This window comes from Myotis myotis, unplaced genomic scaffold (assembly GCF_014108235.1).
Source record: "Myotis myotis isolate mMyoMyo1 unplaced genomic scaffold, mMyoMyo1.p scaffold_m19_p_4, whole genome shotgun sequence".
Classification (NCBI taxonomy): Eukaryota; Metazoa; Chordata; class Mammalia; order Chiroptera; family Vespertilionidae; genus Myotis; species Myotis myotis.
In genome coordinates this window covers 96,480,537-96,507,804 of record NW_023416346.1, presented here as the reverse complement: position 1 = coordinate 96,507,804, position 27,268 = coordinate 96,480,537, and the positions used below count along the sequence as shown (strand labels likewise).

The window sequence follows — 27,268 nt, the reverse complement described above, 5'->3', positions numbered from 1 at the left end:
ATCAATCCAGCAAATTGAATTCAAATTTTCTTGATCATCTTTTGTGGAAAAACATGCATTCATATTCCACCTTAGTTACTCATTCCATGATCATACTTAGGGCCTTATTTATCAGCACACAACTGAAATCTTAAACTCCAGTGTACATTCTCTGACTATAATCTCCTAGATTTTCAGTTGTTTCATTCCTTATTGCTACTACACCAGTTATTAAACCTCAATGACTCTTCCAGTATCCTGGCCCATCAATTTTCTCCCAATCTACTAAACTTCTTCATGGTTTTACTTTTAACCATTCTTTAGGTATCATTCTTAACTTCCTTTACCCCATTTTTCTTCCATAACATTTGTTCTAGGACCCCTCTAATATTACATCAATTTAAGCATTTGCATTTTTTCTCTTTTACACCCAGGCTGCTGAACACTATTTTAATAAATCATAAACCTTAGAAAGTCACTCTGTAAGGTTATGATAAAATATTATTGTAGTCTTGAATGATGCTTTGAGTTCAACTTATTAGGTCACTGGAGTCCTTTGAAAGGAAAGTGATAGGATCACAACTGTGCTTTAACATTAATAGTTTGGCATAAATTATAAGGACTCAACAGATTAGAAACAATAAAATTAAAAAGAAAGCTGTGCCCTCTCCTGTGTGGCTCAATTAATTGGAACATAGTGCCATGAACCAAAGGATCGTGGGTTCAGTCCCCAGTTGGGGCATGTACAGGAGGCAACTGCTTGATATTTCTCTCTCTCTCTCTCTCTCTCTCTCTCTCTCTCTCTCTCTCTCTTCCTCTCTCTCTCTCTCAAATCAATAAAAACATATCCTTGGGTGAAGATAAATTTTTTTTAAAAGACATCTGTAATTTCTAATAGTCAATAAACAGTACCCCCATATTATAACCAAAGAAAGAACAAAGTAATGCACCAATCCTTGGCTTATTGTGTAGTCCTTTACATAACAGTTTGTTCAAATCCCATGATTTGTCCCAGTATATGAGTCTGTCTTATGTCAGTGTTTAGTGACAGGTCTTGTAGAATCTGAAACTTACTAGTGTGGTGTAATGAAAATAGCACTGGACTGTGAGTCAGGCATCCTGACTCTGTCACTAATTCTGTTTTTATCTTTCTGGGTCATGAAGGGAGTGTGGTTGTATTTGATGTTTTCTAAGTGCTCTTCTGGCTCTAACATTCTATAAAACTAAGTCATTCAATCCAAAACAGAGATTTTAAAGCCACTTCTGAAAGCTTCCTTCAACAGAGTACCACTATTTAAGAACTGTTTTCAGTATCCTGACACATACTTCCTTTTAAATGACTTGTTCACCTAATAATTGCATCGGAACATAACTGTCTCCCTTCTCATATGACTCACTCAGTGATCATATCTGGTCTCAAATTCTCATGAAAACCTGAACACCAGGACACTGCTAAATTACTTTTTGTCCTACCAATTTGTGTTTTAAAGAGTTCCCAGATTATCACTGGTATAATTTGTCAAATTGAATATCCCTCAGAGAATCAAGTTTGATATTATGCCAATAGATTTACAGTAATAGAAGGGACTCAAAGAAGTAATTTAGTACAGTCTAGTGTGATGAAATTTACATTTTCTCCTACAGGCAATCTGGAGATTCTGAGGTAGAAGGTATGATCAAGGCAGTGTTCAGTCAGGGCTACCTCCTCACTGCTCATTTATAAACAAGTTGAAGCTTATTTCCATGCTTAGACCTAATTTATTTGTTCTTTATTTTCTTCCTGTCTGCCTTTGCCACTCTCTATCTCTCTGTCTCTCTCTGTCTCACAATCTTTTTTCCTTTCTCTTTAGCTCTACTTCAACAAAAGAGTACATTTCCTGACTGGTATTTTAACAAACTTGCTGAGCGTTCATCTTAGTTATATCTCCCAATTCATTAAATTTCTCAAAGTTATTGAGAATTGTAACCCCCACCCACCTGATTTCGTGACATGTGCATAAAATGATTCTGTTTTCTTACCTATTATCAATGACATTAATAAGAGTGGTAGGCCCTGGCCAACCCAGTGAAATACAACTATATCAGTAGAAGACCAACACAGATCAGTTGTCATTCTCAAGTATAAGCTTATCCAATTCAATGTCAGTCAGTAACACCTTTGAGGGCTTACCATGTCTCAGACTCCTAGATAAGCTTGCTGAGAACACGAAAATTAGTGAGACAAGCTGCCTGTCCTGAGGAGCTTCAGATAAGAAGAGTTAAGCCCAGCAGATAAATAGAAATAAAAGAGGCTTATAAAATATTTATAATGAATTATTATAATATAATATTAGGCATAAAGTATTAAGTTCTATAGTTATACCAACTTTTTTGCTTTATTATTGAGTATGTTATGAAATATAGAATTTAAAGTTTTAAATAAGGCTGATGGGCTCTTCTCTTTACAAAACTAACTTAATTTCTTCTTATAATTCTTAGTATTTAATATAAACTGATATTGAAATTTTACCAATATCTTTCTGAATATAGAAGTTAAACTTAGATTCCAAAATGGCGACCAGCAGGAAGGTAGGGAGGGAGAGAGAGTATTTAATATAAACTGATATTGAAATTTTACCAATATCTTTCTGAATATAGAAGTTAAACTTAGATTCCAAAATGGCGACCAGCAGGAAGGTAGGGAGGGAGAGAGTGTGAGAGCGCAAGGAAGTGATAAAGGAGTGTGTGGACGCGTGTGGTGTGTGTGTATGAGCTAGGGACAGTTAGATTCTGCAGGTCTTCTAAGGGGCTGCTAAACCGGGCAGTCTTAGGCGGCAGAGTCCCGCTCCCTGTGCAGACACTCCTGGGCGGCGAGCACAGGCACGGCGACCTCGCCATCTTGGGAAACAGAGCTGCTTGAGACTGGGATCCTGGCCTCAGCACCACCCAGTCTGATCTCAGATGCATACCAGGACCCTGCAGCCACTGGGGCCAGAGACCTGTGACCACAGTTACAGACCTGCGGACACCAAAAGTTCAGAAATCCCAGCGGCAGATCTGTGAGTAACAGAGCCCATCCCCCCTTCCCGCAGGCTCCTGGGCAGCGCCAGAGTAACTAACTGGTAGACCCACACCTTGCCAGGGCCTCAGCCCTCCAGGAACTTTAGCCTGGAAGTGCGCAAGCACCTTGGAACTGATCCCGCCTAGGGCCGGCTTCTGAGCCCTGGTCTGGGAGCAATCGCGCGAACACCAGGAATTTGTCCCGCGTAGCACAGGCCCAGGGACCCTGATTCTCTGGGCAGGAGGCAGCACCAAGCACCAGTGACTTGACTGTGTTTCTTTTCACCTGCGCCTGAGATCCTGATTTCCTGTGCATTCATACTAAGAGCCAGTGACTCCAATTCCTGGTGCAAGGGCACACAGGGACCCTGATTCTCAAGGCAAGGTCGGGCGAAGCAACAGAGACTCTGATGCTGGATTCTGGGGAACTATTACTCCTGGCGCACGATAGGGGGCTCTGGTTTTCAACAGCTTCAGGGGGGTCTCTGTTTCAGCACGGTGCAGGCAGGGCCCCTGGTTCTAAGGGTGCTTACGAGGCCACATTGAGTGCTGACAACACTGACTCTGAGCGAGCCTGGTTTCCACCAACCCACAACAACCACACATCTTAGTGTCAGAGCTCTTCAGTGACACTAGGGTGGTGGGAGGCTCCCACTGCACACAGCCCAGGCCCACGCAACTCGACGTTTGAACCATCGGGAGATAATCAGAATGAAGAGACGAAACAACATCCAGAGGAAAGACAATGACAAGTCACCAAGAAAGGAAATTGAAGTTGAAGCATGCAACATGACAGAAAAAGAATTCAGAAGAATGGTTGTACAATTCATTCACCAGATGGATGAGAAAATCAACAACCTATGCAAGAATCAGGAAGAAATGAAAAGTGATATAGCTACAATCAAAAACACCATGGAAAGTTTCAACAGCAGACTAGAAGAAGCAGAGGACCGAATTAGTGAATTAGAAGATAAGGCAGAGAAACAAGCTCAATCTGAACAGCAACTGGAGAAAAAAATTAAAAAGCAGGAGGAGAGCCTAAGGGAGCTTTGGGACAACATGAAACGAAGTAACATACACAGAATAGGGCTGCAAGAAGGACAAGAAGAGCAGCAAGGATTACAAAATCTATTTGAAGAAATAATGTCAGAAAACTTCCCAGATATGGGGAAGAAAAATGTTACACAAGTACAGAGAGTCCCAGGCAAGATGAACCGCAAAAGACCCACACCAAGACACGTCATAATAACAATGGCAAATGTACAAGACAATGAGAGAATCTTAAAGGCTGCAAGAGAGAAACACAGAGTTACCTACAAAGGATCTCCCATCAGATTATCAAATGATTTCTCAACAGAAACACATCAGGCCAGATAAGAATGGACAGAAATTTACAAAGTGATGCAAAGCAAAGGACTGATTCCAAGAATACTGTATCCAGCAAGGCTATCATTCAAAATTGAAGGGGAAATAAGAAGCTTCACAGACAAAAAAAGGCTAAGGGAGTTTATCACCACCAAGCCAGCAATGCAAGAAATGCTAAAGGGACTGGTGTAAAAAGAAGAACTAAAAAGCCCAGAAAGAAAACAGCCACACAAAAAAATAGAAATGGCTACAAACAAGTACCTTTCAATAATAACTTTAAACGTAAATGGACTAAATGGTCCAATCAAAAGACATCGAGTGGCTGAATGGATAAAAAAAACATGACCCATATATTTGCTGTCTACAAGAGACCCACCTCATTAGAAGGGACTCACACAGACTGAAAGTGAAGGGATGGGAAAATATCTTTCAGGCAAATAGAAATGAAAAAAAAGATGGGGTAGCAATACTTATATCAGACAAAATAGACCTCAAAGTGAAGGCCATAACAAGAGATAAGGAAGGCCACTTCATAATACTAAAGGGATCAATACAACAAGAGGATATATCCCTGATAAACATATATGCACCCAATGCAGGAGCACCCACATACATAAGAAAACTCCTGGAAGATATCAGGGGAGAGATCGACAACAATACAATCATAGTGGGGGACTTTAATACACCACTGACATCACTGGATAAATCCGCTAGACAAAAACTCAGCAAAGAAACAGCAATCCTAAATGACTCCCTAGATCAGATGGACTTAATTGACATCTTCAGAACACTTCACCCCAAAGCCACAAAATATACGTTCTTCTCAAGTGCGCATGGACAGCTTCAAAAATAGACCACATATTGGGTCACAAACAAAGTCTCCTCAAATTCAAGAAGGTTGAAATCATACCAAGCATCTTCTCAGACCACAAGGCCATAATATTAGAAATAAACTACAATAAAAACAACTCAAAATACTCAAACACTTGGAAGCTGAATAGCACATTATTAAATATTGATTTGGTTACCAATGAGATCAAAGGAGAAATTAAAAACATTCTGGAAACTAATGACAATGAAAACACAACAATCCAAAACCTTTGGAACACAATGAAAGCAGTCCTGAGAGGGAGGTTTATAGCTCTACAGGCCTATTTCAACAAACAAGAAAAAAATGGTAGTAAATCATCTAACTCTACAACTCAAAGAATTAGAAAGAGAGCAACAAGAAAAGCCCAGAGTGAGCAGAAGGAAGGAGATAATAAAGATTAGAGCAGAAATAAATGACATAGAGACCAAAAAAACAATACAGACAATCAATGAATCAAAGAGCTGGTTCTTTGAAAGGATAAACAAGATTGACAAACCTCTAGCCAGGCTCACCAAGAAGCAAAGGGAAAGGACCCAAATCAACAAAATCAGAAATGAAAGAGGCGAAATAACAACAGACCCCACAGAAATACAAATGATTGTTAAAAAGTACTATGGACAACTCTACTCTAACAAACTAGACAACCTGGAGGAAATGGACATGTTACTAAAAAAATACAACATTCCAAAACTTAATCAGGAAGAATCTAAAAATCTCAATAGGCCAATAACTATGGAAGAAATTGAAACAATCATCAAAAAGCTTCCAGCAAACAAAAGCCCAGGACCAGACGGCTTCACAGGGGACTTTTACCAAACATTCAAGGAAGAACTAAAACCTATCCTCCTCAGACTACAACAAAAAATCCAAGAGGAAGGAACACTTCCAAGCTCATTCTATGAAGCCAGCATCACCCTAATACCAAAACCAGGTAAAGACAACACAATGAAAGAGAATTACTGGCCAATATCCCTCATGAACATAGATGCCAAAATCCTCAACAAAATCTTAGCAAATCAGATCCAGCAGTACATCAGAAAAATCATACACTACGACCAAGTAGGATTTATCCCAGGGATGCAAGGATGGTACAATATCCGCAAATCAATAAACGTGATACACCACATAAACAAATTGAAAGAAAAAAACCACATAGTCATATCAATTGATGCAGAAAAAGCATTTGACAAAATTCAACACCCATTTTTGATAAAAACTCTCAGCAAGGTGGGAATTGAAGGATCATACCTCAACATAATAAAAGCCATATATGACAAACCCACAACCAACATCATACTCAATGGACAAAAACTAACACCATTTGCCCTAAGAACAGGAACAAGACAGGGATTCCCACACTCAACACTCCTGTTCGACATAGTACTGGAAGTATTAGCCATTGCAATTAGACAAGAAGAAGAAATAAAAGGCATCCAAATTGGAAAAGAAGAAGTAAAACTGTCCTTATTTGCAGATGACATGATATTATACTTAAAAAACCCTAAAGACTCCATCAATAAACTATTAGACTTAATAAAAGAATTAGGCAATGTTGCAGGATACAAAATTAACGCCAAGAAATCTATGGCATTTCTATACACCAATAGTGAATGTGCAGAAAGAGAGACTAAAAAAGCAATCCCATTTACCATCGCACCAAAAAAATTAAGCTACCTAGGAATAAACTTAACTAAAGAGGTAAATACCTCTTCTCAGAAAACTACAGGATGTTGAAAAAAGACATAGCGGAAAACATAAACAGATGGAAGAACATACCATGTTCTTGGATTGGTAGAATCAACATCATTAAAATGTCCATACTGCCCAAAGCAATCTATAAATTCAACACACTTCCCATTAAAATACCAATGGCATATTTCACAGACCTAGAACATACTCTCCAAAAATTCATCTGGAATAAAAAACAACCCCGAATAGCTGCAGTGATCCTGAGAAAGAACAAAGTAGGTCGGATCTCAATACCAGATATCAAGCTGTGTTACAAAGCCACTGTTCTCAAATCTGCCTGGTACTGGCACAAGAACAGACATATAGATCAATGGAATAGAATAGAGAGCCCAGAAATCAGCCCCAACCAATACGCTCAATTAATATTTGACAAAGGAGGCAAGAACATACAATGGAGTCAAGATAGTCTCTTCAATAAATGGTGTTGGGAAAATTGGACAGATACATGAACAAAAATGAAACTAGCCCACCAACTTACACCATACAAAAAAATAAACTCAAAATGGATAAAGGACTTAAATGTACAACGGGAAACCATACAAATACTAGAAGAATCCAAAGGCAACAAAATCTCAGACATATGCCGAAGCAATTTCTTCACCGATACAGCTCCTAGGGCATTGGAAACTAAAGAGAAAATAAACAAATGGGACTACATCAAAATAAAAAGCTTCTGCACAGCAAAAGAAACCATCCACAAAACAACAAGAAAACCCACTGCATGGGAAAACATATTTGCCAATGTCATATCTGATAAGGGCCTAATCTCCAAAATTTATAGGGAACTCATACAACTTAACAAAAGGAAGATAAACAAGCCAATCAAAAAATGGGCAAAGGATCTAAATAGACACCTTTCAAAAGAGGACATTCAGAAAGGCAAGAGACATATGAAAACATGCTCAAAGTCACTAATCATCCATGAGATGCAAATCTAAACAACAATGAGGTACCATCTCACACCTGTCAGACTGGCTATCATCAACAAATCAACAAACTACAAGTGCTGGAGAGGATGTAGAGAAAAAGGAACACTTGTGCACTGTTGGTGGGAATGCAGACTGGTGCAGCCACTATGGAAGACAGTATGGAGTTTCCTCAAAAAACTACAAATGGAACTCCCATTTGACCCTGTGATCCCACTTCTAGGAATATATCCTAGGAAACCAGAAACACCAATCAGAAAGGATATATGCACCCCTATGTTCATAGCAGCACAATTCACCATAGCTAAGATCTGGAAACAGCCTAAGTGCCCATCTGTAGATGAATGGATTAGAAAACTGTGGTACATCTACACGATGGAATACTATGCTGCTGTGAAAAAGAAGGAACTCTTACCATTTGCAACAGCATGGATGGAACTGGAGAGCATTATGCTAAGTGAATAAGCCAGTCAATGAAGGAAATATACCACATGTTCTCACTCATTTCTGGGTAATAAAGACCATTATAAACTTATGAACAAAAATAGATACAGAGGCAGAGCTGCCTCGAACAGACTGTCAAACTACAGCAGGAAGGACAGGGAGGGTGGGAGGGCAGGAGGGTGTGGGTAAGAGATCAACCAAAGGACTTGTATGCATGCACACAAGCATAACCAATGGACACAATACACTGGGGGGTAGGGGAGGCCAGGGGAATGTCAAGGGCGGGGGGAAAAAAAGGAGACATATGTAATACTCTTTGTAATACTTTAAGCAATAAAAAAAAGAAGTTAAACTTAGCAATTTGGTTTTTCAGCCTTATCCTTTAAAATGATCAGTTTTAACCTCAGTAAGTTTAGCTCATCATTTAATACATTGAGGTAATTTAGACAAGACAATAGACATTTAATTTTATTCTATTTATGACAAAATAAGAAGCCATTTATCGTGTAATAAAACCAGAAGAGATTATTCAATTAAATTAATTTTTCAAATATATATATATATTATTTTATTTCAGAGAAGAAGGAAGAGGAAGAGAGAGATAGAAACATCAATGATGAGAGAGAATCATTGATGGACTGCCTCCTCCATGCCCCAGAATGGGGATCGAGCCCACAACCCCAAATCATGACCTCCTGGTTTATAGATTGATGCTCAACCACTGAGCCATGCCAGCCAGGTTTAAATTAACTTTTAATGTGCTATTTACTTGCATTGTCAAAGACTACTCCCAATTCACTACATTTACTAAAAATAGATACCTGAAGAGGTTCTTCTCAATGTCTCAAAACTGTATGTATTCCTGAAAAGAATGTCACTACTTTAATATTTTCTGAAAAACTCAAGGAAATAAGGTAAAATATGCTCCTCCACACTAAAGGACAATTGGATGGTCTTCTGTTTTCTCATAGGGGCTTTCTTTAGTGACATATGTGCCTATTTTAAGAGCTTCTTTCAACATTGCAAAACTCTGCCTTTATCTGGAAATCTTCAGCTGTATTCCCAACCTTTGCTATAATTTATCACAGCAATCTCATCAGGACTCATGGCAAAGATTTCTGACAATCCTCTTTTGTTGGAGCATGTATGTGGAGAATATAGTGCAGCCGTGGGCAAACTACGGCCCGCGGGCCGGATCCGGCCCGTTTGAAATGAATAAAACTATGGAAAAAAAAGACCGTACCCTTTTATGTAATGATGTTTACTTTGAATTTATATTAGTTCACACAAACACTCCATCCATGCTTTTGTTCCGGCCCTCTGGTCCAGTTTAAGAACCCATTGTGGCCCTTGAGTCAAAAAGTTTGCCCACCTCTGATATAGTGTTTCACTCCTACCTTGCCAGGAAAAAAAGGTGTCTCAGATGAAATGAACATCCACCTGAAGCATCTTAACCAATTATCCTTACTTTTCTATTTATAAGTCCATACTTCCATGGCTACCACATTTTTGCAGATTTTTCTAGCTTGGCTTTGGACCACATTTCCTCTCTAGAAAATCCCTTCTAGACATTTATTCTTTGGCAGATGGAATTCAAAGATGGCTTTCAGGATTCCTACCCCTTTATGTACAGATCTGTATAATCTCCTCCCCTGGAGTGTAGGGTTGGGCCACTGAATATAAGGGGATTTCATTCTTGTGTATGAATAAGTTGGTTTTCAGTTAACTTAAAAGGGGATTATCCTGGGTGAGACTATTAAATAGGGTGAGCCCTTTAAAATAAGGTTTAAGCCAGAGGAGCCACCACAACTGTGAACAGCACCCACCAGAGGAGCTGCTACCAACTGAGGAACAGCTGCTACCAAAACCGCCCGAGAAGCAACTGCAGCCCAAGGAGCCATGGCCACCAAAGGAGCAGCCACTGAATGACTCAACATCTAGATATGGTGGTACGATCAAACATGGATAGACAAATAAACCCCCAAAGGAAAGAAAAAAAGGACTCTCCAGAAAAGCAGCTAAGTGATACAGAGGCATGCAACATGACAGAAAAAGAATTCAGATTAAGGGTTATAGAGTGCATAAACCAGATGGAGGAAAAAATCAACAACTTATGCAAGAAGCAAGAAGAAACAGATGAAAAAATCAATAAATTATGTAAGAACCAAGAAGAAATGAAGAGTGATATAGCTGCAATAAAAAACACCATTGAAAGTTTCAATAGTAGACTAGGTGAAGCGGAGGACCGAATCAGCTAATTAGAACACAGGGAAATAAAACACACCCAAACTGAACAGCAATTGGAGAAAAAAATCAAAAGACAGGAGGAGAGTATAAGGGAGCTATGGGACAACATGAAACGAAACAACATACGAATAATAGGGGTGCCAGAACAACAGAAAGAGGAACAAGGGTTAGAAAACCTATTTGAAGAAATAATATCAGAAAACTTCCCAGAGGTGGGGAAGAAAAAAATCACAGAAGCAGAGTCCCAAACAAGGTGAACCCAAAAAGACCCACACAAAGACACATCATAATTACCATGGCAAATGTTCAGGACAAAGAGAGAATCTTAAAGGCTGCAAGAGAGAGATGGAAAGTTACATTCAAGGGATCTCCCATGAGATTATCTGTCAGGGCCAGCCTGACAGGGTTGAGCCGGGCTGAGGCAGGGAGGTGGGAATTGAGAAAAGAAAGAAAGACAGGAAAGCGGGGTTGGGAGGACCCCAGTTCTCTTGATGAACTGAAGCGAGTTTATTAGCTATACAGTCCTATTTATACACAACACCCTGAATCGGAGGGTCTGTCAAGAGGAATGTATTCTTTGTTCCTCTTAATCTCTAAGGGAGAGATACAGCAGAAGGACAAGTTCTCAGTACAGCATATCTCAGTAAATAGTTACAGACTTCTTGGTAAGCTATGAAAGGCTGTTCTCATTCTACAAATGTTACTCCCATTCTACTGATAATTGCCATCCAAACAAGTCTGGGAAAACTGTGTGGGTAAGGGTCCCAGCCTTGCTAGCCCCTTCAGGTGCCAGGACCTTGCCAGCTTACATCTGGCCCCCAACAATTATCAAATGATTTCCCAACAGAAACACATCAGGCCAGAAAAGAATGGACAGAAATTTACAAAGTGATGCAAAGCAAAGGACTCAATCCAAGAATACTCTATCCAGCAAGGCTATCATTCAAAATTGAAGGGGAAATAAGAAGCTTCACAGACAAAAACAAAACAAAACAAACAAACAAACAAACAAAAACAACAACAACAACAAAAAAACAAACTAAGGGAGTTTATCACCACCAAGCCAGCAATGCAAGAAATGCTAAAGGGACTGGTGTAAAAAGAAGAAACAGAAAGCTCAGAAAGAAAACAGCCACACAAAAAAAGAAATGGCTACAAACAAGTACCTTTCAATAATAACTTTAAACGTAAACAGACTAAATGCTCAAACCAAAAGACATCGAGTGGCTGAATGGATTAAAAAAAACATGACCCATACATTTTCTGTCTACAAGAGACCCACCTCAGAAGCAGGAACAAGAGAGGGATGCCCACTCTCACCACTCCTGTTCTATATAGTAATGGAAGTATTAGCCATTGCAATTAGACAAGAAGAAGAAATAAAAAGCATCCAAATTGGAAAAGAAGAAGTAAAACTGCCCTTATTTGCAGATAACATGATATTATACATAAAAACCCTAAAGACTCCATCAAAAAACTATTAGACTTAATAAATGGATTCAGCAATGTAGCAGGATACAAAATTAACGCCAAGAAATCTATGGCATTTCTATACACCAATAGTGAATGTGCAGAAAGAGAGACTAAAAAAACAATCCCATTTACCTTCACACCGAAAAAATTAAGCTACCTAGGAATAAACTTTACTAAAGAGGTAAAAGACCTCTTCTCAAAAAACTACAGGACGTTGAAAAAAGACATAGAGGAAGACATAAACAGATGGAAGAACATACCATGTTCTTGGATTGGTAGAATCAACATCATTAAAATGTCCATACTACCCAAAGCAATCTATAAATACAATGCACTTGCCATTAAAATACCAATGGCATATTTCACAGACCTAGAACGAACTCTCCAAAAATTCATCTGGAATAAAAAAAGACCCCGAATAGCTGCAGCGATCCTGAGAAAGAACAAAGTAGGTGGGATCTCAATACCAGATATCAAGCTGTATTACAAAGCCACTGTTCTCAAAACTGCCTGGTACTGGCACAAGAACAGACATATAGATCAATGGAATAGAATAGAGAGCCCAGAAATCAGCCCGAACCAATATGCTCAATTAATATTTGACAAAGGAGGCAAGAACATACAATGGAGTCAAGATAGTCTCTTCAATAAATGGAGTCGGGAAAACTGGACGGATACCTGCAAGAAAATGAAACTAGACCACCAACTTACACCATACAAAAAAATAAACTCAAAATGGATAAAGGACTTAAATGTATGACGGGAACCCATAAAAATACTAGAAGAATCTAAAGGCAACAAAATCTCAGACATATGCCGAAGCAATTTCTTCACTGATACAGCTCCTAGGGCATTGGAAACTAAAGAGAAAATAAACAAATGGGACTACATCAAAATAAAAAGCTTCTGCACAGCAAAAGAAACCATCAACAAAACAACAAGAAGGCCCACTGCATGGGAAAACAGCTCCATGGCTCCGGCCAGCATCACCATCTTTGTGGCTATGGGTACCACCATCTTTGTTGCAGAGTGGCGGTTAATTTGCCTTTTATTAGTATAGATTTCATTTGCAACTTATGTGGGTCTCATTCCTATTTTTAAAATGTAAACTAAGGCCCTACACAGTTTGGCTCAGTAAATAGAACATCAGTCTGCAGACCAAAGGGTCCCAGGTTCAATTCCAGTCAATGATTCGTACCTTGGTTGCAGGCTCTGCCCTGGTTCGGGCCCTGGTTATGGCTCATGCAGAAGGCAACCAATAAATGTGTTTCTCTCACATTGATGTTTCTCTCTGTCTTTCCCTCTGTCTTCCACTCTCCCTAAAAATTAATGGAAAATATCCTGAGATGGCAATTTTTTTAAAAAAAGCTTAAATTAAGGATTTTCTATTTGGACATTTTTTCAATTGCTAAACTTTAAAATAACAAAAGTTTATCATCTCAGCCACAAGACATGAATAGACACTTCTCCAAAGAGAACATACAGATGGCCAATAGACTTGAAAAAACGCTCATAGTCACTAATCATCAGAGAAATGCAAATTAAAACCAGTGTGGTATCACTTCACACCTGCCAGAATGGCTCTCATCAATAAATCCACAAACAAGTGCTGGCAAGGATGTGGAGAAAAGGAAACCCTTGTGCACTCTTGGTAGGAATGCAGACTTGTGCAGCCACTGTGGAAAAAAGTATGATGTTTCCTCAAAAAAAAAATTAAAAATGGACCTGCCTTATAACCCAGCAATTCTGCTTCTGGGACTATACCTGAAGAAACCCAAAACACTAATGCTAAATAATATATGCACTCCTATGTTCATTGCATTACAGTAGCCATGATATGGAAGTAACCCAAGTAGCCATCAATAGACAAGTGAATAAAAACACTGAGGTACATCTATGCAACGGAATATTACTCAGCCATGAAAAAGAATGAAATCTTACGATTTGCAACAGCATGGATGGACTTGGAGGGTACTATGCTAAGTGAAATAAGTCAGTCAGGGAAAGAAAAATACCATAGGATTTTACTTACAAGTGGAATCTAAAGAACAAAAGGAATGAACAAACAAAATTAAAACAGAGTCACAGATACAGGGAGCAGACTGGTGATTACCAGAGGGAAAGGAGCTTAAGGGACTGGATGAAAAGGTGAAGAGATTAAGAAATACAATTGGTAGTTAGCAAAACAGTTCCAGGGATATAAAGTATAGCATAGAGAATCTATACATATTAAAGTCTACATTACTGACCATATGTCTGTCTGACCACCCAACCGACCGACCAACCGGTATATATGATGCACACTTGCAATTTAAAAATTAACTTTGACTCATGCATGCACGATACATATAAAGCTCTTGCTGGAGCCATTGACATGTGTGTTTTAACTTTATAATACTACTAGAGGCTCAGTGCACGAATTTCGTGCATGGGGGGGGGGTGTCCCTCAGCCCAGCCTACACCTTCTCCAATCTAGGACCCCTTGAGGAATGTCCAACTGCCCATTTAGGCCAGATCCCACAGACATCCCTCTCACAATCCAGGACTGCTGGCTCCTAACTGCTCCCCTGCCGGCCTGGTTGCCCCTAACTGCCCTTCCCTGCCAGCCTGTTCACCACTAACTGTCCTCCCCTGCCAGCCTGGTCACCCCCAACTGCCATCCCCTGCAGGCCTGGTTCCTTCCAACTGCCCTCCCCTGCAGGCCTGATCACCCCCAACTGTCCTCCCTTTCAGGCCTGGTCCTTCTCAACTGCCCTCTCCTGCCAGCCTTCTTGTGGCAGCCTTCTTGTGTCCACATGCGAGCAGCCATCTTTGAACACATGGGGCGGCCATCTTGTGTCTTGGAGTGATGGTCAATTTACATATTACCTCTTTATTAGATAGAATATTATATATACTATTTTGACATGTAATTTTTTGAGTAATGTAATTATCACACATATCTTTCTTCTAATTAATTTCCTTTCAATGTGCATGAATCCATACACCAGGCCACTAGTATAGTCAATTATATTGCAATGATGTAAGGTGCCAGGTGGGTACTGGAAATATCAGGGGAAATCTTTGTAAAGTACATGATTGTCTAACTACTATGTATACACCTGAAACTAATAGAAAATAACACTGAATGTAAACTGTAGTTTAAAAATATTTTTTTTAAGTTTATGATCTCACTGTGAAATTTTGTGTGTTTTAAACATCTTTAGCCCTCTTGCTTTCCCATAATGTGAACAGAAGAGATTTTCTACCACCCCCTCAACATTATGTCTACCTTTCAAAAAGTTACATTTTGTAAAACCAACAAACTGGCCTTTAAAAAAATGCTTTAAAAAAGAAAAATAAATAAAAACAAAAAAGAAGAAAAAAAAACAAAAACAACATGCTTTTTTCCTAATTTTAAATTTTTCCATAATCTTCTTATATTTTAGAGAACAAAGTAGGCTCAGTGTAAATTTTCACTTATCTTCTTGACCCTTAGAGAAAGTATTCTCCTTTAAGGTAGAATACTTTGGTTTCTTGTACCTTTAATAACACACATAAGTGAGTCATTTTTCCCAAGTATTTATAATTTGTTTTACTCCAACAAAGTTCAATCAGAAAGGTAAAGTCCCCAAATTTAGACTAATACAGCTGTTCTTATTTGTCCACTTTCAGAAATCTTATCACAGTCTTCTGGGAACCAACTTCCAAAATTAAGGTCACCTCCTAAGATCATTTTAGGGTTCAAATGTTAGAAAGCAAACAAATTCCCACCTCTCACTCTGCTGATCAAACTTGGTCCTGGCATCTCCCCTGATTAAGGTTATTGGATACATCAAGTATACTTGACTACTTCCCAAGATCTTACTTTTAAAGGAACAAAATGTTTATGATTTGTTTAGATTGGACAAACAAGGTCAAAATAGATGTTTCATTATTCAAAAGATGATTCAAGTGGGGCAAGGCTGGAAGTGGGCCCAAGGTCGGGGATATATTGGGTGGAAACCATGCATACCTTTAAATGAGGACAGGATAAAATAAAAAGTTAAACTTTGGTACTATAAGACTGTAAGAACAAATATATTAGCCAACTTTAGGGAGTCACTATATTTCACTCAAGGGATATGCATGTCAAGACTATCAGAATTCTAAACTAGAATATCAGGGTAACCATGTCCCTAAACCAAGTTTTCCTAAGAGTCACTATTCCAATAATTAAGCTCTCACTTTCATTCTACAGCATATCTTAGAAATAACTGCACATCCAAAATGATGCCACACATTGTTTCAAAGCTCTCTTTCTGAGAGCCCTAAACTCTCTTTAGTACTTACTAGTGGATTTCTTCTTTCTCCAGGTAGCAAAACTTATTTGGCCTCTTCCATTAACACTTTTCTCTGTGAAACAGAAGGTTGGATAGGAGGCTAGGGCTAGTTTGTGGAGAGGGTTGCTTGAAATATAGAGTTGGGACTTGATTATAGGCATTTGTTAACTCTTTTTTCCCCAAGCTCTTTATTTTTTTACTATTTTTTTATTAAATCTTAGTGGGGTGACATTAGTCAACATGAACATATAGGTTTCATGTGTGGATTACTAAGTTACAAAATCTGTATATAGGACCATGTGCCCACCACCCAAAGTCAAATCTTCTCCTGTCACTTCCTATTAGGACCCTTCTCTCCCCCCACTCCCCTCCCTCTGGCAACCACCACACTGCTGTTTGTGTTCATAAGTTTCAGTTTTATATTCCACACTAGAGGCCTGGTGCATGAATTCGTGTACATGTGTGGTCCTTCCGCCTGGCCTGTGATCAGGGCTGATCAGGACCAGCCGGCCAGGGGGAGGGACCACAGGAGGTTGGCCAGCCACGGGAGGTTGGCTGTGGGAGTGCAGTGACCACCACGGGGCAGTTCCTATGTTGAGCATTTGCTCTCTGGTGGCCAGTACGCATCATAGCTACTGGCCGGTTGTCCAGTCATCCAGTCGTAATGGTCGCTTAGGCTTTTACATATACATATATGAGTGAAACCATATCTTTCTTAGCTTTTTCTGTCTGACTTACTTCACTTAGCATAATGTTCTCAAGGTCCACCCATGTTGTGGTAAATGACATTATTTCATCCTTTCTTATGGCTGAGTAGTATTCCATTGTGTATATGTACTACATCTTCTTTATCCACTCCTCTATCACAGGGCACTTTGGCTGTTTCCAAGTCTTGGTCACTGGGAATAATGCTGCAGTTAACATAGGGGTGCATACATATTTGCATATAAATGATTTAGAGTGGCATTTGTTAACTCTTGAGCAACAAAAAGACAGGGTAAAAACCAAGGAGAATATATATATATAATCTCCAAATAAAATATCTGAACAACTCCTGAATTAAATAATTGAAATCAAATTGTGAGAAAACTGTTGTCAGAGACAAGAGTCCTCAAGGAAACTGAAAAGGGAAAGGAGGAAAGTAAGTAAAGTATTAAGTGCTTGCTAGGTGCAAAACTCAAAATTACTAAAGGAAGCATAGAAGACACATCAGGATCCCAAACTTGAGGAAACATTACACTGTTACCCAGACAATGCCACATTTGCTCATGTGCATGTAGTGATTGTGCCAAATTGTAATTGCACAGCTACCATGGAAATTGTTAACTAGTATATTAGCCTGGTAATATTAAACTTTTCATAGGGTCCTCTTTCTCTTTCCACACTAGGGAGAAATAAAAGTTTTGTCTAAACACAAAATTGTGAAAATGTCAAAAGTTAATTTTCCCCATATATAAAGTGAGTGGAATCACATAATTTCATGACTAGAAAGAATTTTTTTCATTCAACATTCAGTTAGTATATCTGTATTGATTACAGAGACCTAGGACAAGTTAAACAAAATATATATATTACTGACTGAATAACAAAATATTAAAGCCAACTTTATTTCCCACCTGTAACTTATACTTCACCCAGACTGCTAGCTATTGGTTATCTATGTTAATTCAGAGAGGGAAAAGAAATTGAAGATCTTAACAATGATTATTGAAGGACAGAGTAGACTCAAACAGCAATATTGTAGCAGTAGATTCAGGTCCCTAGTTTTATAACTTATCTCTTTTATATTTTTGCATTTCCTTTATTTTCCTCTTGATTTCCTTTTTTTCAGTAGAGTTCCTTTGGAAAGTTCCAACCTGTTTATACTTGCAAAGAATAAACTGGAGAAAGATGTTTATTTTGTTGTCACTTAAACCACAGATAAATGAAAAGTGCCAAGTCTCTGGGGTCCTTGCAAACAAGGATGAAAGTTGCCATCGGGTAACACAAATCTATACTAATAATAGAGGAATATGCAAATTGTAGAGGTCGCCATCACAGTAACGACTGAACAGCAGGCTGCATTGGGTGACAAAGCCTTCAGGGGGGTTAGTGAGGGACAACCAAATGACTGAACAGCAGGCTGTGTGGAGTGACCAGGCTGGTGGGGGGAGGGGGGAGTTTGGGGGAACCAGACCAGCAGGGGGGGCAGTAAGGGGCGACCAGGCCAGCAGGGGGAACAGCTGGGGACGACCAGGCCAGCAGGGGGGTTAGGGAGGGACGACCAGACAACTGAACAGCAGGCTGTGTGGGGAGACCAGGCTGGCAAGGGGGGGAGATGGGGGTGACCAGGCCAGCGGGGGGGGAGGCAGTTAGGGGCAACCAGGCCAGCAGGGGGTAGGGGGGAAGTTAGGTGCAACCAGGCCAGCAGAGGGGGCAGTTGGGAGCAACCAGGCTGGCAGGGGGGCAGTTGGGAGCGACCAGGCCAGCAGAAGGGGCAGTAAGGGGCAACCAGGCCAGCGAGGGGGGCAGTTAGGGGCTACCAGGCCTGCAGGGGGGCAGTTGGGGGTAACCAGGCCAGCAGGTGGGTTAGTGAGGGATGACCAAATGACTGAACAGCAGGCTGTGTGGGGTGACCAGGCTCGTAGGGGGGGGGGGGATAGTTGGGGGAAACCAAGCCAGTAGGGTGGGCAGTAAGGGGTGGCCAGGCTGGTGGGGGGGAGCCGTTAGAGGCAATCAGGCCAGCAGGCAGAGGCAGTGAGGGGTGATCAGGCTGATAGGCAGGGCAGTTAGGGGTGATCAGGCAGGCAGGTGAGCAATTAAGAGCCAGTGGTCCCAGATTGTGAGAGGGATGTCTGACTGCCAGTTTAGGCCCAATCCCCAGGATCAGGCTAAACCAGCAGTCAGACATCCCCCAAGGAGTCCCCGATTTGAGAGGATGCAGGCTGGGCTGAGGGGACCCGCCCTGATGCACGAAGTTTGTGCACCAGGCCTCTAGTTTAAAATAAAAGTGTTCGAGTTGCTGCTGTTCCAAGAAAACCCTTATTTGCTCATTTCTTAAGTTTTGTTATACAGTTAGATTTTATGATATAGTTTAATTGAAGAGAAGAGACATACACTCATTAAAAGTTAACTATACAAATTATAAAACAGTTTATCTCCAAAGGTATATAATATGTGCCAAATTAATGATATAAACAATAACTGCTATTATGAGTTTTTAGGGAGAACACTCCAAAGTCCAAGCCATCTTTCCTTTAGGGAAAATTGTCCCTTGGGCATCCCAGACAAATATACTTGATTTTTTTTGTTCTAACTCTTATTCCTAAAAAAACTAGATCCTTGGATATGAACTCCTAAATTATGTCCCCTTTGAACTTTGTAACAAACTGTTTAGAAGAGAAAATATGGTAAATGCCATGGCTTCATAGCAAAAAGAGTACTTATGATACTCTGTTCATCTTTAGAAACAGAAGTTACGTGTACACAGAAGCAAACATCAATAATCAGCCCTGGTTTCTATTCCAAGTTTTGTCCCTGGGGATATAAAAATGAATGGAGAGAAAAGAATGAGGCATGGAATTCAATAACACGTCCTAAATCTGTCAGAGTTTTGATGTCCCATCACACACCCTGGAACTGTGTTTAAGGCTGCTCAGCTCCCATGACCCTTCTGGACTGCTTCTAATGTCTTTAACTTCCCTTTCAGTGTTATGATTCCAGTTTAGGCTTCATCTGATACTATATCATAAGAGGCACTGATCACAACCAGGAACATTTTTGAAGAATACTGCAGTGCTGCAAAGAGGTATGGTTCCATTTTCTAAATGACTCTTGTTTCTTTAACTTGCAAAGTATCTTCATAAAGTAACTTCCTTCATCATTTGCACTAAAATTAAGTTCATTTATGTTTATTGTTTGTTTATATTAATCAACTAATAACCATTTGTTTTGTGCTATAACTCTTTCATACTGCATTGTAATCTCTCTACACTCTGAGCCATCACTCCTTTCCCCCACAATACTATGAGCTTCTTGAAGGCAGAAATGGAATATTAGGCATCTCAGTATCCACATAGCATGGGTCTCATTAATGGGGAATCACAGTAATTCTATAAATATGAATTAAACGTTGTTGAAGGCAAGCAAAGCCTTCCTGTATAATGAGTGGCTTGGACTAAATGATCCCTACCCCTTTAGGATTTATTATTAGTTTGAGAATTTTACAGTCTTTTTTTTTTAGTGGCCTACTTTAAGTCAGTTGACTTGATTAATTAAAAATAAACAATTGAACCTAAATATAGAAATTACTAGGAAAGCTTATTTTGGTCTGTAAGGGCTGGAAAGTTTCTTAAAGGAAATAAAGATCATCTGTTTCTTTGTCTGTTTCTATTAATTTCTTTATCAGATTTACTTGGCATATTTTATCCAAAGATATGGGAGTTTCAAATGTATTTATACTATTTAACAGACAAATAATTACTCTGTATCAAGATATGGGTGTTTTTTAATCTTATAGTTAGCTTTATGATTTAGTGCCTTCCTTAATAATTTAGGAAGCAACTTTACTTAACAGAGCCACTTTAGACTCTGAGGCTGGAAAGATTTTTAATTACTAGAATGAAAATGTAACACTAAGTGAATCTGGATGATAAATAATCCTTTCAAATGACAAACTTGTTCCATCATTAATTTACTCATTCACTCAATTAACATTTACTGAGCACTTATGGGCAAGGTACATATGTGTTAGCCCTATGTGTGGTGCCTTCTTATATATCATCCAGAAAGTCTGTGAGGAAAGATAACACATGCATGCAAATCATTGATCTGCAAGATAGATTAAAAGTACCCCAGCATGGAAAAATATAGAAATTACTTTGGATAGAGGTTGAGAAAAGGTTTGGTTAAGATGTAATTTGTGCTGAAGGATGAGTAGTTTTTGCACATGGATGGAGGAAAGAGCATTTCAAGAAGAAGAAATTCATGAAAAAAGATAGGCAGGTAGGAAAACATGTGAAAAATATTCCTGGTATATAGCTAAATAGTTTTTCCATTGAATTTTAGGATCTGCAAAGGGGAGAAGTAAGAAAGAAGCTAGGTCCTTTATGCCTCCAAAATGTTCTCCACTTTTCCGTCTTAAACCCTTTGAAGCAAAAGAGGTTCCCACAACACATGCCGGCCTTGCGTGTGTTTTGTTGCCATAGATGCTGCTCTTGAAGGAGTGGTCAAAGCCTGAAATTCAAGGCGGTCTCCCTGAGGTGCTTCCAGGGTGCTCCTACAGAGAGCCCAGCCCGGGAGGCCCTCCCACGCCCGGCTACCCAGAATGCTGACCCCCTCACTGGGAGCCCCCCCAGCATCCTCACCTTTACTGAAAAAACAATGGCTGGGCAGAAGGTGGATAAACTGCCATTTTTAGGCGCCATTATGAAAGGGCTAGCAACTGTGGAGCTGTGTCTACTTAACATTATCGTAGGAGCTCCGGCTCCTGGCGCTTTATCTCCTGTCAGCGTAACCGTGGTTTATAAAAAGGAACAAACGGACAGGATGCCCTTGGTCACCTCCCAGCGACCTGGAGGACCGCTCCCAGGAAGTGCAATGGCTGGGAAAGGCGCTGGACCCACAGGCGGGAGTGGCTGTGCGTGTGCTGCGGGCGGTGGCTGTTCAGTGTTAGCGCAGTGTCTTGCCAGTGTGGGGATCAATGTACTGTTCCAGTTCAGCTGGATGAAATGTTAAATAAACTCAGAATGAAAGCAAAAAAAAAAAAGAAAAGAAAAAGAAAGAAGCTAGGAAAGTTTCATTGCAACTAGACTATAGGAAGCTTTAATCTGGCCAAGGAATCTGGATTTTATTCGGAAGGTTCTCAGGAGCCATTGAAGGTTTTAGAGCAAGAACATAACATAATTGGAAGCTATCATGTATGAAAAATTATTCCAGAAAAAGTTTGTGGCAGGGTATAGTGAGGGTCGATAGTGGAAGGACAGATGGTAATTACCTAATACCCTTCAAGTGTACTTCTTAAAACAAAAGCTATATAAAAAATTTTCAACAGCACCATCTAGTGATTCACAACATAACACTGCTCTATTTGGGGAAAACTCAATACAAGGCTAACAAACAAACCACTAGATTAGGTTTAGGCAATTTCCCTTTCTTCCACAATTATACCTGAGTTCAGAGGACAAATGGTGAAAGAGACAGGTACTTGGAAAGCAAACTGAGGAATAATGCAGAGGTTAGTAACAGTGAACTAATTTTTCTCTATCATTTTAAGATATACAGCCTCAGATTCATCTTCAATTTTTTTATCATATACCAACAGTTCTTGGTTAAAAAAATGACATTTTTTAATGAAAGGAAAAAATAGAACTTGGATGGATGGATGACGTATATCTTTGCAGCAGATATAATTGCTAACAGTAGTAAGCATGGGGAGTTATATCCCACCTACAACCACTATAAGAGCTGTATGTTTCTGTGTTCCTATGCAGAGACGAGATCAGTTTCTTCTATTGCTGGCATTTATTTCATGCTCAAGCAGCCCTCTCACCTTACAAACCCCAACTCCCCTCTTACCATTGAGCAAGAGCTGTGTAAAAGGCCAACAAATTAGACTTCAATCAAAAATTATCTACCATTATTTACTGATGAATTGCTCCCACCTTCTTATAAAGAATAAAGGAAAATAATGTAGAGGAACATTAAAGAAATCACTACCTTATCCCCATTTTTATCTGATTAGTTTGCCCTGATTAACTGCCGTGATATAGTTGACCTAAGTTGACCAAGTAACAACTTCTTGTTATGAAAGAAATGAACATGTATTTTTCAACAGTTAAGGCTGTGAGTGTGAGTCTAGGAAGAGAACGAGGATGAACAGGTACAACATATTCAGCCAGAAAGTATATTCCAATGAGTTAGTCTTTCCTCAGAGCCCAAACTTATGGTACAGATTTTAGAAATGCATTTCACCTCAATGTGTTTTCCTCATTAAAATAATTAGATGGCTTCTAAAATGTCTCTAGCCTTGGTGTTCTGTCGTGGTTCTAAATAGAGTCAACCATATTCTAGAATAAGATTATTCCTCAGGGGAATTAGTTACATTAATAGAAAATCCAATTATTTTCCCTAGGTTGAAGCATCACCCAGCAGATGTTACCTAGGAAACCCTCTTCTTAGAGGAACCACGAATTTTCACCCACATTTTATTCTCCAAGAGAATTCAGTGCTTTTCCAGTAAATATATGAAAAATGATAAATAAATTGATAGATAACTAGATAAGTAGATGCATATTTATGATAACACTCTCTTTAGAGCTTTTCTCTAATTGAAAAACCAAACTCACTTTAAAGGAAGATTTACAGAATAGTACTAGAGTAATAAGACAAAATAAAGCGGAGCCGTTTTAGATAGTTCTTGAAGATTAAGCGGAAGTCCATCAGGCAAACACAGGTGGAAAAGGAGGTAAGAAAGAGTGCTTCTCCTGGGTACTAGGTGCAGTTGAATTCCTCCTCATTGTCCTACTAGCCTTGCTTCCTGCCATGGTCAAAATGCATACATAGTGACACTATAAAGTGAAAGCTTACTACCTCCTGTTTTTTATGGTCTGATAAAAATTGACAAGATTTTTTATATATATATTGTAGGCAACAAGCAGACATTCCTAGAGAAACATGGATGGAGCTGGAAATCTGACAGTATCTTCTGCCAGTAATATTATTTGCAATGACACTATTGATGACTTCCGCAATCAAGTGTATTCCACCTTGTATTCTATGATCTCCGTTGTGGGCTTCTTTGGCAATGGCTTTGTGCTCTATGTTCTCATAAAAACATATCATGAGAAGTCAGCCTTCCAAATATACATGATTAATTTAGCAGTATCAGATCTATTGTGTGTGTGTACACTGCCTCTCCGTGTGGTCTATTATGTTCACAAAGGCATTTGGTTCTTTGGTGACTTTTTGTGCCGCCTCAGCACCTATGCCTTGTATGTCAATCTCTATTGTAGCATCTTCTTTATGACAGCCATGAGCTTTTTCCGGTGCATTGCAATTGTTTTCCCAGTCCAAAACATTAATTTGGTTACACAGAAAAAAGCCAGATTTGTATGTGTTAGCATTTGGATTTTTGTGATTTTGACCAGTTCTCCATTTTTACTAGCCACGCCTTTAAAAGATGCGAAAAACAATACCAAGTGCTTTGAGCCTCCACAGGATGATCAAGCTAAAAATCATGTTTTGGTCTTGCATTATGTGTCATTGTTTTTTGGATTTATAATTCCTTTTATTATCATAATCGTCTGTTACACAATGATCATTTTGACCTTACTAAAAAATTCAATGAAGAAAAATCTACCAAGTCGTAAAAAGGCTATAGGAATGATTATAATTGTAACAGCTGCCTTTTTGATCTGCTTCATGCCATATCATATTCAACGTACCATCCACCTTCACTTTTTACACAATGAAACTAAGCCTTGTGATTCTGTCCTTAGAATGCAAAAGTCAGTGGTCATAACCTTGTCTCTGGCTGCATCAAATTGTTGTTTTGACCCTCTCCTGTATTTCTTTTCAGGGGGGAACTTTAGGAGAAGGTTGTCTACATTTAGAAAGCATTCTTTGTCCAGCATGACTTACGTACCCAAGAAGAAGGTCTCATTGCCAGAAAAAGGAGATGAAATATGTTAATAGTGTAAACCCATTTCTAATGCAAATCAATGAAAAAGAGTTTCTCAAACAAGTATTTTCTCAAACAATTTACAATAAAAATAACAATTTCCGTTAATAATTTACAAGTAATTAAATGTGTGCCTATAAATCTCTCTCATTTATGCATCCACATTATTAGAGGTCCAAAAAGTATTTTAAGTGTTAAAGTTATAGTCCACAACTATTAACTAAATTATGTATTTGATCATTTGCCAAAAGGTGAAAAATATTTCTGTATTGGCACTCAAAAAATGGGTCCAAGATCAAGGTTTTCTGCCTCAATTAAAAGCTTTACAAAGGATAAGAACTAGCCTTTTAAGATATAAAGTTAACAAATTATTCTCAATCATACTAACATATCTCTTTGCATGTATGCCATCAAATGAGAACTAAAATGACCCATCAGCTAAATAAAATGTACTACCACCTTCTTCCTTTGTAGTATTGACTGGGTAGGCAAAGTAGGACTATTTATTCCACAAAAGAGAATGTGCGAGTGCTAGAACAACTTAGTAGTCCATGCAATATACAGTCTGGAAACTGAAGAAGATAAACCTGGCCAAAGGCCAGTTTGTGACCAATGTTCTTCGGCTGCTTACTCAGGCCATCAAAAGAGAATGATGGAGTTTTTGTTATTTTTTGAGGTTCTTATAGGGAATTTTCTCCCTACATGACACACAGACCTTCTGGTTTCTTAAAAACCAGACAACTGGCATTCCTATATTTGAACAGAAGTAATTAAAAATCTATCTAGAGAAAATAAAAGGTTTGGCTCAGTGGATAGAGTGTCGGCCTGTGGACTGAGGGGTCCCAGGTTTGATTCTGGTCAAGGGCATGTACCTTGGTTGCGGGCACATCCTCAGTGGGAGGTGTACAGGAGGCAGCTGATCGATGTTTCTCTCTCATCGATGTTTCTAAGTCTCTATCCCTCTCCCTTCCTCTCTCTAAAAAATCAATAAAATATATTTTTTTTAAAAATAAGATAAAAGGGGTCTACTTTTCTACATGCTTATTACTGGGATCAAATTTAACTAAAATGGGTTTTAAGTAAAAATTTAAGTGTTTATATTACAAATTGTTTTAAGAAATACTTATATTTATGCATATGTGTATGTATAACTGTAAGAGATTTTGCTCTGTTATATACATTTATGGATGGAAGTTAATTATAAGCTTTATTGTTGTTTCATACTTTTTACTTTTTTATTGACATGTTGACAAAAATATCAAGAATATGTTTACAGTGGTTTTTATATTACAGTGGAAGCTTTGCTCTTCAAACAGCAAAAACAACTTGATTGTGGCTGAAATATAATATTCATAGACAAGCTTTTTTCATAGTGTGGTCTGTTCCTTAATTCTGTGTTTCAAAAGGCACATTACCCCAAAGGAAATAAATGATAATGGAGAAGAAAAAGTAAAATTATGAAAGGAGAAGTTCTTTCTAAATGTATATGTTATTTCTATTTCACATCTAATGTCACAAACACATAGGGAATAAAACTCAAAACATAAAAAAGAGAAGATCTGAAAGGCATAGTAGTAGTTGATGTCCATTTTTTATTAAAATTTTAGGGGCAATATTGGTTAATAAGACTATATAAATTTCAAGTGTATAATTCTATGATACATAATCTGTATATTGCATTTTGTGCCCATCACCCAATCTCAAATCATTTTTCATAACCATACATTTGACACCCTTTACCTTTCACTACCTACTCTCCCTCTTTCCCTCTAGAAACCACCATACTTTTGTCTGTGTCTATGATTTTTTTTTTTTTTTTGGTTTTTTTGTTTCTCCATTTTAGATCCCACATACGAATGAAATCATATGGTTCTTAACTTGTTCTGGCTGGCTTATTTCACTTAGCATGATATTCTCATGTCACAAATGCAGTAATTCATCTTTTCTTATGGCTAAGTAGTATTCTGTGAGATTATATATATATATACACTAGGGGCCCGGTGCACGAAATTCGTGCACTGGGTCGGGGGGGGGGGGGAGTGTCCCTCAGCCCAGCCTGCCCCCTCTCACATACTGGAAGCCCTCAGGCGTTGACCCCCATCACCCTCCAATCGCAGGATCGGCCTCTTGCCCAGGCCTGACGCCTCTGACAGAGGCGTCAGGCCTGGGCAGGGGACCCTCATTTCCCCCCATCACTGGTTCTGCCCCCAGCCCA

General features: G+C 39.0%; 1 protein-coding gene across 1 annotated transcript in view; it reads left to right on the top strand.

Moving 5' to 3' along the window:
* CYSLTR1 (cysteinyl leukotriene receptor 1) overlaps nt 1-25,956 on the top strand; it is a 44,071-nt gene extending 18,115 nt beyond the window's left edge. Inside the window, exons 2-3 of the mRNA XM_036305897.1 lie at nt 20,083-20,181; nt 24,021-25,956. Coding sequence (XP_036161790.1) covers nt 24,048-25,064 — 1,017 coding nt within the window. The 5' untranslated portion in view covers nt 20,083-20,181; nt 24,021-24,047 and the 3' untranslated portion in view covers nt 25,065-25,956. The remainder of the gene's footprint in view (nt 1-20,082; nt 20,182-24,020) is intronic.
* Nucleotides 25,957-27,268: the final 1,312 nt, after the last annotated feature.